At 36.6% G+C, this 13,109-nt stretch overlaps 1 protein-coding gene across 1 annotated transcript in view; it reads right to left on the reverse strand.

The window, feature by feature from the left end:
- Positions 1–13,109, reverse strand: part of PLG (plasminogen) — a 53,831-nt gene that overhangs the window by 24,121 nt on the left and 16,601 nt on the right. The window contains exons 7-10 of the mRNA XM_032253136.1: positions 12,498–12,616; positions 11,099–11,261; positions 10,715–10,860; positions 6,964–7,123 (exon numbers count right to left, since the gene is read on the reverse strand). Coding sequence (XP_032109027.1) covers positions 6,964–7,123; positions 10,715–10,860; positions 11,099–11,261; positions 12,498–12,616 — 588 coding nt within the window. The remainder of the gene's footprint in view (positions 1–6,963; positions 7,124–10,714; positions 10,861–11,098; positions 11,262–12,497; positions 12,617–13,109) is intronic.

The following is a 13,109-nucleotide window of genomic DNA, read 5'->3' on the forward strand; positions in this document are numbered from 1 at the left end:
CCTCGTTCCACATCAGTGACACCACTTATCGTTATGTCTTCTTAATGATATCCACGTCCATTTAGTGTTGGTGACATCTCGTGATGGTTATAATTCTTATTTCTTTAATGGTGAAGATGTTGACCATTTTTTCAGGTGCTTATTGTCCATCTGTCCATCGTTCCCTGAGAAATTCCCTATTTAGTTCTGTTGCCCATTTTATTTAGGTTGTTTGTCCTCTGATTAGTGAGGGGAAGAAATATTTATACTGTAGATACTAGCCATTTGTCAGAGATATGGATTGAGAGTATTTTTCTTCCAGTCTGTTACTTACCTATTGATTTCTTAACAATGACTTTTGAGGAACATAATTTTCATTTTATGAAATCCCAAATTATAATTTATTTTCTTTGAGAGCTAGTGTTTTCTGGGTCCTGCCTGAAAAAAATTTTGCCTTTCTCAAGTTTGTGAAATATTATATATTTTCCTGGAATTGTTATATTTCAGCTTAATTTTTATCTCTTACATTTAGATCTAGGAGCTTTTGTATGTTAATTTGGGATGGAAAGTAGAAGCCAAAATTTGTTTTTATTTTTGTTTTCTAGATGGGTATCCAACTGTTTCACAATTATTTTGGAAAAAATGTTTTTCCCTATTGAATTAACTTGTCATCTACATAGAAACTAAAGTGACCAGGTATATGTGGATCTGTTGCTGGACCATCCATTTCTATATCTGTATACTTTTTTTCCCCCAATACCACATATCTTGATTACTATACTTTTATAAGTCTTTACCTCTAAGTAAGTCCTCCAACCTTTTTCTTCTCTTTAAATATTGTCCTGGCGATCCTAGCATACACATTTTGTCACATTTTTCAAAGAAAGACTACTGGAATTCTGCTTGGGTATGGGCGGAATCCAAAGATCAGTTTGGTGAGAAATGATATTGACTCTTAAAATATAAGCATGATATATATTTATTTAGATCTTTTAATTTCTCCTTAACAATGTTTTTTAGTATACAGTGTATCGTTCTTGTGCATACTGGGTTAAATGTATCACTAAATATTTTGTGGTTTTCATACTATTGTCAGTGATATCGCTCTGACATTTTTATTTTCCAATTGGTCATTGCTAGTGTATAGAAATACAACTACTTTTTTGTATATTGACCATGTATATACTTAAATGTTCTTCAGTCTTGCAAAATTTAATTATTATTAGTCTTTAGGACTCTCTGCATCCATTAATTAAGGTTTCTGTGAATACAGGCAGTTTTACATCTTTGTTTACAAACTTTAGGCTCTTTCTTTTCTTCCTTTTTTCTCTCTTTTTGTTTTTGCTTTCAGGTCTTATGGCAATGGCTGTGACCAATGTAGTAAAATGTTGACTAGATGTACTGAGAGCAAACATATTTTTCTTATTTCCAATTTTAGAGAGAAAACATTAATCTTTCACCATTAAGTTGATGTTATCTGGAGATCTTTTGTAGATGTCCTTGATCAAGTTTAAAGAAGTTCCAGTCTATTCATAGTTTTCTGAGACATTTTATCATGTATGAATGTTAAATTTTGTCACATTTTCTTCTCCATCTATTGACATAATCACATGACTTATCACTTTCATTCTGTTAACATGTTGGATTATATGAATTGTTTTGTAAATGTTAAGCCAAACTTTCATTCTTGAAGAGAAGCTTCAGTTGTTTGGGATGGTCATCATTTTAATGATTAAAATTTTGTTACATTTTTTATGTTTATGTTCACAACACATAACGTGCTATAGTTTCTCGCAATATCCTTGTCTATTTTTTTACAACTGGATGTTTTTGTTTTCTCACCAGTTGAGTTGAGAAGTGTTCCCTTCTCCTCTATTTTCTGTAACAGATCATGAAGAATTAGATTTATTATTTTTTTAAATAATAAAATTCTTACTGAAGCCAACTGGGCTTAGAGTTTTCTCTGTGAGAAGTTTATTGACTTATTCATATATTAACATATTAAAGATTATATACACATGTTGTCTTTAGAGATATCAGATTGGTTAGAAATTCAGTTTATTCAGTGTCCAATTTGCTTGTTTGTTTTTTTCTAAGGAATTAGTCCATATTATCTAGGATATTGAATTTGTTGCCATAAAGTTGCTCTTGATATTTGTTTATTAGCTTTAATATGTAAAGGATCCTATAGCAATGCTCCTCCCCTCTTTTAGTCCTAATGTTGACGGTTGTGCTCCCCCCTTTGACATCAGATTAGGCAGAGCTTTATCAATCATGTAGATCTTTCAAAAGAAACAACTTTCTGTTTCACGGATTTACTCAATTGTTTGTCTATATTCTTACACACTGGATTTCACTGATTTTCATTCTTTCTTTCCTTCCATTTACCTTGGGTCTTACTTGCTTCTCCTTTTCTAGATATTTAAGTTATCTTAGATCAACAATTCTCAAAGTTTTTGGTCTAAGGACCCCTTTAACTCTTAAAAAGTATTGGGGATCCTAAAGAGCTTTCATTTTGTAATATATGCTATGAATATTTATTGCATCCCAAACTGAGAATGTTTTTAAACATAAGAGACAATCACACATTTTATTAGCCACCAGAGAGATAATGTGATCAAACATTATGTAGCCTCTGGGAAACTCCACTGGATGCTTGTCAGAAAATAAAAGTGAAATGGCAAATAAAATCTTTTTTTAAATTAAAAATGTTTTAACCTCATAGACTATCTCTGAAGGGATCTCGAGAGACCTCAGGTTTCTCCAGACCATATTTTGAGAAATGTTGTCTTAAGTCATTGATTTTTAAATGTTTCTGTTTTCTGCTAAAAACATTAAAAGTTATAAAAGCCTAAAAACATTCCCTGCATCATGCAAGGTTTGATCTACTATATTTTTACTATTATTCAGTTCAAAACTTTGCTAAATTTTTTGGTGATTTCTTCTTTGACTTATGAAGTATTTGGAAATGTTTCATTTTCAAATATTTGATAACTTCCCCAATTTTTTGTTATTTATATCTCATTTAATTCTGTTTTGCTCAGAAAACATTTAATTCTTTTAAATCTATTGAGACTTGCTGTAAGGCCACACATATGGTATGGTGAATGCTCCATACATACTTGAATGTGTATTCTGCAGTTTGGCATAGTGTTAAATAGGTTGACACTTTCCTTTAAAATGTATATATTTCTGAATTTTTGCATATTTTTTCTATTGTATTTTGTTTGGGAAGATGTATAACCATAGAGAGAGAGACATTAGGATATCTCCAACTCTAATTTTGGTCTTATCTGTTTGTCTCTTTAGTTCTGTCAGTTTTTGCTTCATACACCAGAAGGGCTCTTATGAGGGTGCAACCCATTTAGCATTGTTAAGTCCTGATGAGTAAACCCTTTTTACTTAAGAAATAACTTTTTCATTTTGGTATTATTTCTTGTAGATTACTTTAGGATTAACATTACCACTTCAGCTTTCTTCTGATTCTTGTTTTCATGGTATATCATTTTCCACACTTGATTTTTGAACTAGCTCTTTACAATTAAAGAGCATGTGTGGTAAAAAAAAAAAAAAACAAAAGGCCGGGTGCGGTGGCTCAAGCCTGTAATCCCAGCACTTTGGGAGGCCGAGGCGGGTGGATCACGAGGTCAAGAGATCGAGACCATCCTGGTCAACACAGTGAAACCCCGTCTCTACTAAAAATACAAAACATTAGCTGGGCATGGTGGCGCGTGCCTGTAATCCCAGCTACTCAGGAGGCTGAGGCAGGAGAATTGCCTGAACCCAGGAGGCGGAGGTTGCGGTGAGCCGAGATTGCGCCATTGCACTCCAGCCTGGGTAATGAGAGCGAAACTCCGTCCCAAAAAAAAAAAACCAAAACAAAACAAACAAACAAAACAAACAAACAAACAAACAAAAAAAAACATAATTGGACTTTGATTTTTATTCAGCTTAACAATCTCTGCCTTTTATTTACAATGTTTAATCCCTTTATATTTAGTATACTTAGGAGTGGTTCAGTTTAAGTCTACCATAATGCTATGTATTTTCTCTCTTTGCCATATCTTCTTCATTCTTTTTTTTTTCCCTTTTTTTCCTTCTTTTGGATAAATGGAATATTCCTATTTTTATCTATTCCTCTAAGTTTAAATTTTTTCAGTTTCTCTAGGATTTACAATAACCCTCTTTAACTTACCACCTTCAACCATGTGTTTATTCATGGATAATGTTTTCTTACAACAGTATACTTCCATTTATCTCCTACATTATTTATGTGACTATTTTAACATTTTTACTTTTACATATGTTAAATTAACAATACATTGCTATCATTTTTCTTCAAGTAGTCAATTATTATCTTTTTTTTTTTTTTTTTTGAGATGGAGTCTTGCTCTGTTACCCAGGCTGGAGTGCAATGGCACCATCTTGGCTCACTGCAACCTCTGCTTCCCAGGTTCAAGTGATTCTCCTGCTGCATTCTCCTGAGTAGCTGGGATTACAGGTGCATGCCACCGCTACCATGCCTGGCTAATTTTTGTATTTTTAGTAGAGATGGGGTTTTACCATGTTGAGCAGGCTGGCTTCAAACTCCTGACCTCGTGATCCACCCACCTCAGCCTCCCATCAATTATCTTTTAAAGAAATTAAGGCATTAAATATAAGTCTTTTACATTTTCCATTTCCAGAGTTCTTCATTACTTAGTATAAAGTTCCCATCTGACACTATTTTTCTTCTACCAAAATAGATTTCTAGTACATCTTTTATTATATAAGCCTAATAATAAAATATTCTCTTAGTATTTTATTTTGTGAGTGTGTGGGCGGCAGAATATATATTTATATAACATTCATTTTCAAGGGATATTTTTGCTGGATATAACATTCTATGTTAATTAAAAAAATTTTTAAAATCACTTTAAAGGTGTTATTTCATGGTTTCTGACCAGCATAATTTATAATGAGAAGGTATCTCAGTCATTTTTGCCACTATGCTTATGTGTGAACATGTATTTTCTTCTTCTGGCTTCTAATACGATTTTTCTTGTTGCTTCAAGTATTTTTTCTGTCCCAATATCTCTTTCCTTTCTTGTGACTTACTTTACACGTATATGAAATCTTTTGATATCTTCATAGATGTTCTTGAAGCTCTGTTTCTTTATTTTCTCAGTCTTTGTATATGTGGGCTGCACTTTATATCACTTCTATGGAATTGTTTTCTAGTTGATTTTTTCTTCTGTAATTTCTAACCTGATGGTAAGGTTATCCAGTACATTTTTTATTAAACATATACATTTTGTAGTTATTTAATTTCCATTTGGCTATTTTATAATTTTCCTCTCTTGATATTATCCATTTGTTTCTTTATTTTTCATGTTTTCTTTAAATCCTTGAACACAATTATGATAAATATATTTCAAATATTCTTGCCAGTTTCATCATTCTTGGGTATATTTGTCTTGAGTGCTTTTTATCCTGGTTACAGGTCACACTAAATGGTTTTTGTATGTCTAGTAAAGTTATAAATTTAGGTCACACATTGTGGATGCCACATAACTGAGCAACATGATTTTGTTGTTTACCTTTAAAGAGGGTTGAATTTTTCTCTGGCAGGCAGTTAACTTACTTGGAGGTCATGTTGTTTTTTTTTTTTTAGACTTGCTTTTCAGCTTTACTATGCTGTTTCTGGAGTGGCCTTTATTATAGGAATACATTAATTCTACTCCCAAAGTATGGCTTTATGTGGCGACTACTGAATGCCTGAGATATTCAGCGAGGTCTTTCCTCTGGCTAGTCAGAGCTCAAATATCCTCCAGTGCTATGTGAGCTCTGGCATCTCCATTGAGCTCACTGTTCCCCTGCAGTTGTTCATTCCCCAGTAGCTGTTCTTTACCCTACTTTCTCTCTGGAAACTCTCCCTGTGCATATGCAGCTTTCTATTTAGCCAAAGACAAGAGGACTTTCTATGCACATTCCTGGAACTCCTTTCCTCCACAAATCCTTTCACATTACTGACCAGCCTAGAAAATCTCAGCTGTTTTAGTAATCCCAAACTCCAATCTCTTTTCCTTCATTCAGCAAGACTGCTGTGGTCAGTTGGGCTCCATCTCCTTGTTCTTCAACCCAAGAAAGGTCTCCAGGAACAAAGCCAGGGTAATTATGGAGTTGATCTCATTTGATTCCCTTTCTAAATTATCTCAGTGTATCTGTTCTCCAATATGTGAAAACTTTTTTTCCCACATATTGTATACTCATTTATGGAAGAAAGGCTGTCCTTGTCAGACCCGGTTTTTCGTTCATCTAATGACCCTTTTTGCTTTTCAGCATGTGTGTATTTCCTGACTCTCATTTGCCTTCCTGCTTTTGTTCTTCATGTCTCAGCACCCCATATCCTTTCAGACCACTGCTCAGGACTCACTGTGTTTATACAGGTCAGAATATATATATTTATGATATATATTCTAATATATATAATGTATATACACACATACACACATATATGTGTATATATTCATGTATATATATATATATATATATATATATATACACACACACACACACACACACATATAAAGCATATATACATATGACCCAAGACAAAAATAGCAAATTCAACCTTCATTTTGGGGGCTGGAGGTTAAAATCATATCTTTCTATGGTAGAAAGATTGCACTGATGTTTAGTGGATGTTGTGGAATGGTACTATTTCTGAGCATTTGCTCATATGTACTCCTGAGCTTTCAATTAATATGACCTCACCACTGCCATATATCCTCCTGCTTCCATAAAACTATGCAGGAAAAATAGCCAGCTTAAAATTTCTCTTCTCACAGACCCTTTCTTCAAAAGCAAGATTCTTGAGACATTTTTCTACGCATTTTGGGTCTAAGAGAAATTTGGTTCTAGGAAGTGAGCTTGAAGCATGGATCTTTTAGCAGAAATTTCAGTTGGCTGATGCCCCTCTTACAGTAAAAATCAAAGACATACGCATTTGGGTAATTTTCTGGGGTCTTCAGATGCCGGTGCGGTGTCATAGATGACCAAGATTGACACTTCTTTCCTGTGACAGTGGTGGAGGATGTGCCTCGGTAACTCTGTCCATCACCATGGTAGCAATCATGGACCACAGGTGTTTGCTCAGGTGGTGCTGAAATTAAAATAAAAGAAATCAAGCTTAACAATTACTGAAAAAAAGAAACATGAAGCAATTTATGACAAAAACAGTATAGTAGCCTCTGAGAATTATGACTGTTTTCTATATTAGCAGACAGATGAACATAAAAAAAACAACACATTTATAGCATTTTAGAACATTAGTAAGTTCTTAGTAATATTTCATTTAAAACTGGTGGGGCTGGGAGAAGAAAAGATAGAGTACTTACAATTGGAAATTGCATTTATGTGCAAGCTCTTTTTTATGGATCTCTACTGAGTGCTCATGAGAACATGGGGGCAGATGAGAGGAGGGTGCATTTGGCAGTGCAGGCTGTAGGTGGTGGTTGGCTGCCAGTTGGGGGCAGACATGAAACCCTTGCACATTTCCCTAAATCGTTCCTCAAACAAAGCCAAAGTCCAAAGCTTCTGAGTGATAGGGCAAGAGATGGTCCTTGAAGATTGTCTCTTGCCCTATCACCAAGAAGCTTTGGTCTTTGCCTGCAGCTCTGGTCTTTGCCCAGAAGCTTAGTCATTGCCTGCAGTTCTAGAAGATTTCTAGGACTGCAGGCAAAGATCTACCGCTTCTGCGTGGTAGAGGCAAAAATCATATTCCCTTGGCGAAATTACAGGGAATTATCTTGTGCCCCGCATCCTGCATTGCAATAAAGCAGAAGTCTACTACTCTTTCTTTCCAAACCCACCACAGGTAAAAGTTCCATCAGAAGGAGGTGCAGGAACACTGAAAAATCACACTTTCAAAGCTTAGCTGTGCAGAACTGGCCTAAGGGGGAGGTAGACCAGGGAGCTAAATATTCTCTTACGTTCAACAAAAAGTGAGCATTCAGTAACAAGAAACAGCGAGTATCAATGGTGTTAGATTAAGTGTATGAAGGTATCGCCTCTGTATTGCAGGCATGCAGAGACTGTTGAAATCTGAGAATGAATAGGAACACTGAGAAAACTGTTCAGCACCCCAGGCCCCACTCTAAGCAAAATATAGCGGCAGGGCATCACTGGAGGAATTTAAATCTGTAGCGCACTAAGGGTAAAACTAATAATCACGAATCTCAAATTCAGTTAAACTAGTAACTACATTGACTCAATTATCCACAACATATATTTGCAAGAGAAGGGTGTCTGTTTCAAAGTATAAATAATATTTACTGTAACCTCTACTGTTCTTCTGTTTATAATGTCCAATGTTTGATTAAAGAATTACAAGACACACCAAAAACCCAAGGGGAAAAGAAAGCCACTGTTGACTAATAAAGCAATCCAGAGAGCCAGACTCAGAGAAGATCCATCCGGAAACTATCAGATTGGGATTGTGTGATACCTAAGTTAATACGTTAAAGGATCTTGTGGTAAAGGTGGATAATATGCATGGAGAGGTGAAGAATTTCAGCAAAGAGATGGAAACTATAAAAAAGAGTGAAATAAAAGTGCTAAAAACATTCATAAATCAGAGATGAAGAATTCTCTCAATGGGCTGAGGAGACAACTAGACACAACTGATGAAATAATCCAGAAACTTAGAAATAGGTTATTAGAACTTATCCAAACCAACATACAAAGAAAGAAAAAAGAGTTACTGAAAAAAAAAAAAAGAACAAGCTTACAAGAATTATGAAAAGACATGAATGTTCTAACATGTAGGTACTTAGAGTCCAAAAAGGAAAATACAGAGAGGGAAACCTGAAAACAAACAAACATTTGAACAGATAATGGCTATGATTTTACAAGGACAATGAAAATCAACAATCTAGGCTGGGCACAATTGCTCACACCTGTAATGTCAGCACTTTGGGAGGCCGAGGCAATGGATCGTCTGAGGTCAGAAGTTCGAGATCAGCCTGGTCAACATGGTGAAACCCTGTCTCTACCAAAAATACAAAAATTAGCTGGGCCTGGTGGCACGCCCCTGTAGTCCCAGCTACTTGGGAGGCTGAAGCAGGAGAATCACTTGAACCTGGGAGGCAGAGGTTGCAGTGAGCTGAGATTGTACCACTGCACTCCAGCCTGGGTGACAGAGCAAGATTCTGACTCAAAAAAAAAAAAGGAAAAAAAATCAACAATCTACAAATCCCGGAGCTCAGAATACCTCAAGCAGATTAAACACAAAAAAATTAATAATAAACATATCATAGTCAAACTGTTGAAAAACAAAGATGAGAAAATCTTAAAGGCAGTCAGAGAAAAATGACCTATTGAAAACATAGTGACAAAAATCAGAGTTCTAGTCAGAAACTGTTTAAAACAGAAGATAATTGAACATCATCATTAAAGTGCTGCAAGGAATGAAACTCTCCATCCAGTATCTTTATTCAGCAAAATTACTTTTAAAAACTGAAGCCAAAATACTTTTTCAGACACTCAAAATCTGAAAGACTTCAGCAGCAGCAGACCTGTGCTACAAAAAATGCTAAAGGTTGTTTTTCACAGGAAGAATCTGACACCAGATGGAAATTGAGATCTACCCCAAAAGATGACGAGCACCAGAAATGGTAAAATAAAGAAAGAAAATATTTAAAATAGCTTTGTGTAAAATCACTTTAAAACACAACTCACTATTCAGGGCAAAAATAGTGTCAATCAATGTATTGTGAGATCTATGACATGGTAAAAGTAAGCTTCTCTTACAAGGATTAATAGTATAGCATTTTGGGAGGGCAGAAGCAGATGTGCAATGATGTAAGGTTTTATATCACTTGAAGGTGGAATTATATCACTTGAAGGTGGAAAGTGAAAAGTAAAAAATGTATATTATAAACATTGTGGAAAATACTAAAACCATTAAAAATTAATTTAATAAGTAAATAGTGGAGATAATCTAAATGAAGGCAGAAAAAGATGAAAAAAGAAACAAAGTTTAAATGTGACAAAGAGAAATAACTAACTTGATGGTAGATGTACATTCAACCCTATTAACAATTGCATTAATGCAAATGGTCCGAACATCTCAATTTAAAAGCTGAGAAAAACATAGGTCATACAAATACTAGTGAAAATAGAGTGGTGAGACTGTATTTATATCACCACAAATAGACTTCAGAACTTGAGAAGAAGGATTATTCCCAGAGATAAGAAGAAACATTACATAATGATAAAGGGGTCGTTTCATCAAGAAGATATAACAATCCTAAATACATCTGTGCCTAACAACAGAGCTTCAAAATACACAAAACCGAGTTAGGATCTAAAAGTGAAATAGACTAATCTACAGTTAAAGTGGGACACATCACCATTCTTCCTCAGGAGTCAATAAAGGAGGAGACCGACAATCAGTAAGCATGCAGAAGAACACCACCAACCAACCTCACCTAAATGACCTTGAGGAACACCCCACCCAACAACTGCAGAAGACACATTCTTTTCCAGAGCACAGAAACATTCACCAAAGTGATTATATCCTGAACCATAAAACAAACATCAACAAATCTAAAATAACTGAAATCATACAGGGCACACTCTGACCACAACAGCATTAAACTTACAAAGATACAGTCTATTGTGATGATGCCACTCGTGTACAAAAATAAGGGGAGCACTTGGGCCCTCAGTAAGCTCCTGTACCCTTGCTTACCTGAGACATCCAACTGTTCTGTAGACACTGGGGAGGACTCACAGGACGGTATATTACAGTACTCCCACCGCTCTTGGCTGTTGGTTGTATAGCACCATGGGGCCTTTTCTCCATCAGGGTTACGGCAGTAGTTTTCATCCAAATTTCTGAAAAAGAGTGATTGTGAGCTTAGCTTTCCAAAAAGAAAAAAGTCTGGGGAACCACACTTTGAGAACAGCTGTTACAGGAAAAAAATGTGCTAAAGTTCATTTCTTTCACTTACGATTAGATCAGTTTTTCTTCCAGGATACTTTATCCTGGCTTCCTACAGTAACTAAAACTAAGGCAAAGTCAAGGGGATTTCACATTCCCCATAGCAGCAGAATGAGACTTGAGGGGGCTTACTTGCAGGGAAAGTTTTCTGGTGTCTTGTTGTGTCTGTGAGGGGTCTGTGCACTCCAGCGCTGACAGGTGTGCCCCGACACGGTAACAGCCACAGTCCCACGATAGTTTTCACCTGTTCCCTTCAGACATTGGTAGGTGGGACCAGAAGATGGTGGAGGTGTTGCTTGAATGTAAAAAATAAATTACAATGAATAATTTTAAAATAGAGAATGCACAGATGGATGTTAACGGGGATGGCTGCAGGGGGCTCTGATCTGTCTTGTCTTCTGCTCAGCTGCTTTTGGAATTTGGCACTTGAGAATTGTTTCATGATCTCAGAAGAAACCAACTTAGTAGCATGTATGCCTGTGAGACCCTTTCATAAGAACTCCTCCAGGGAAAGACCCTTCGGTAGATGCTTCTTTCTATGTTCTCCTTGCTCAGTTCTTCATACCTGGTAAGTATCAATATGTGTTACATCCCACCCCAAATTTCACATATGCCAATGGTCCACTCCCTTTCCTGAAGAATAAATCATTCACTGAGTAGGCCTAACTGAATGGCACCCAACATTCCATAAAGTCAAACAGCAGGGAAAGAGTCCAAGCAAAGAAGTCAAACAACATCTCCAATGAAAAGTGTGTGCATCCAGAAATCAAGATGTTCTTGAGGAAAAAAAGAAGATGACAAAAAGACAAACTGAAAAAAGAGAGAAATTGATATTCATAAAAAGGGAGAATGGCTGAGGAACTTCCACTCCCAAAGAACATGTGTCAGAGGAAAGGAGGGGAGGACAACCCTCACTGAATCCTTTGTGAATTTTCACGCCTGTCTTGTCTTAGTGTGTAATCCTTTGTTTCAAATTCTCAGAGAGGAAAATATGATAAAATTGTTGTCTCCACATCATTGTTACTAGGTCTGCCATTTAATCTTCTCCTTCTGAACTCTTTCCCACTCCCACCCTCTCACTCTCTGCTCCCCAAGCTGGAAAAACTGGGCATCCACAGAAATGAACATGGTAAACAAAGACACTCTTTGTTTACAAAGCAACTATTAGAAAGAACTCTGGTTGAAAATGAAATCCATGTGCCAGAGAGCATGGGTCTGATTTCCCTAGAGCACGGAGAAAAGTAGAATAGGACAGACGATACCCAAAGCCTACATTTCACTGAACTCCTAAGAGGCAAAAGTTTCTGTTGCAAAGAAAGAAAAACATAACAAATGGACACTCTGATCAATTACCTACAGTAACTAATAACCATAACTGTTTTAAACCAGCAATAAAATAAAGACAAATAACATCCCATAGGACTTGTAGGTCACTTTTCAGGGGCTGCACTCAGGCACTGACACATTTTTCTTTTGATTTCAAGAACAGAGCAAGTCAGAATCCTGGAATCTGGGTGTGCTTCATACTCACTGCAGCGAGGGATGTCGCAGAGTTCCCAGCGTTTGCTGGGGTTGGTGGTGAAACACCAAGGCCGGGGCTCCCCGTCGGGGTTACGACAGTAATTTTTCTTCAAGTTCTTGCTTGGAAATCTGAATGGACAAGAAAGATTTTAGTAGCACTGAACATTTACGTTCATGGATGAGACTCTTTTTCAAGTGAGTAAACATTGAGCACCTGCTGTGTGCTAGGCACAATCGTGCATGGAGGAGGTAATTGGATGAAGGCTGTGTTCAGAGATGGCAACTAGGAAACAAGGTTGCCTCAGTATTCCAAGGATTCTCTTTTCTTGTTTTTTTTTTTTTTTGAGACAGAGTTTCACTCTTGTTACCCAGGCTGCAGTGCAATGGCGCGATCTCGTCTCACCGCAACCTCCGCCTCCTGGGTTCAGGCAATTCTTCCGCCTCAGCCTCCTGAGTAGCTGGGATTACAGGCATGCACCACCATGTCCAGCTAATTTTTTGTATTTTTAGTAGAGATGGGGTTTCACCATGTTGACCAGGATGGTCTCGATCTCTTGACCTCGTGATCCACCCACCTCGGCCTCCCAAAGTGCTGGGATTACAGGCGTGAGCCACCGCGCCC

The sequence above is a fragment of the Sapajus apella genome, unplaced genomic scaffold (genome assembly GCF_009761245.1).
Source record: "Sapajus apella isolate SASKATOON/1434 unplaced genomic scaffold, GSC_monkey_1.0 scaffold82, whole genome shotgun sequence".
Taxonomy (NCBI): Eukaryota; Metazoa; Chordata; class Mammalia; order Primates; family Cebidae; genus Sapajus; species Sapajus apella.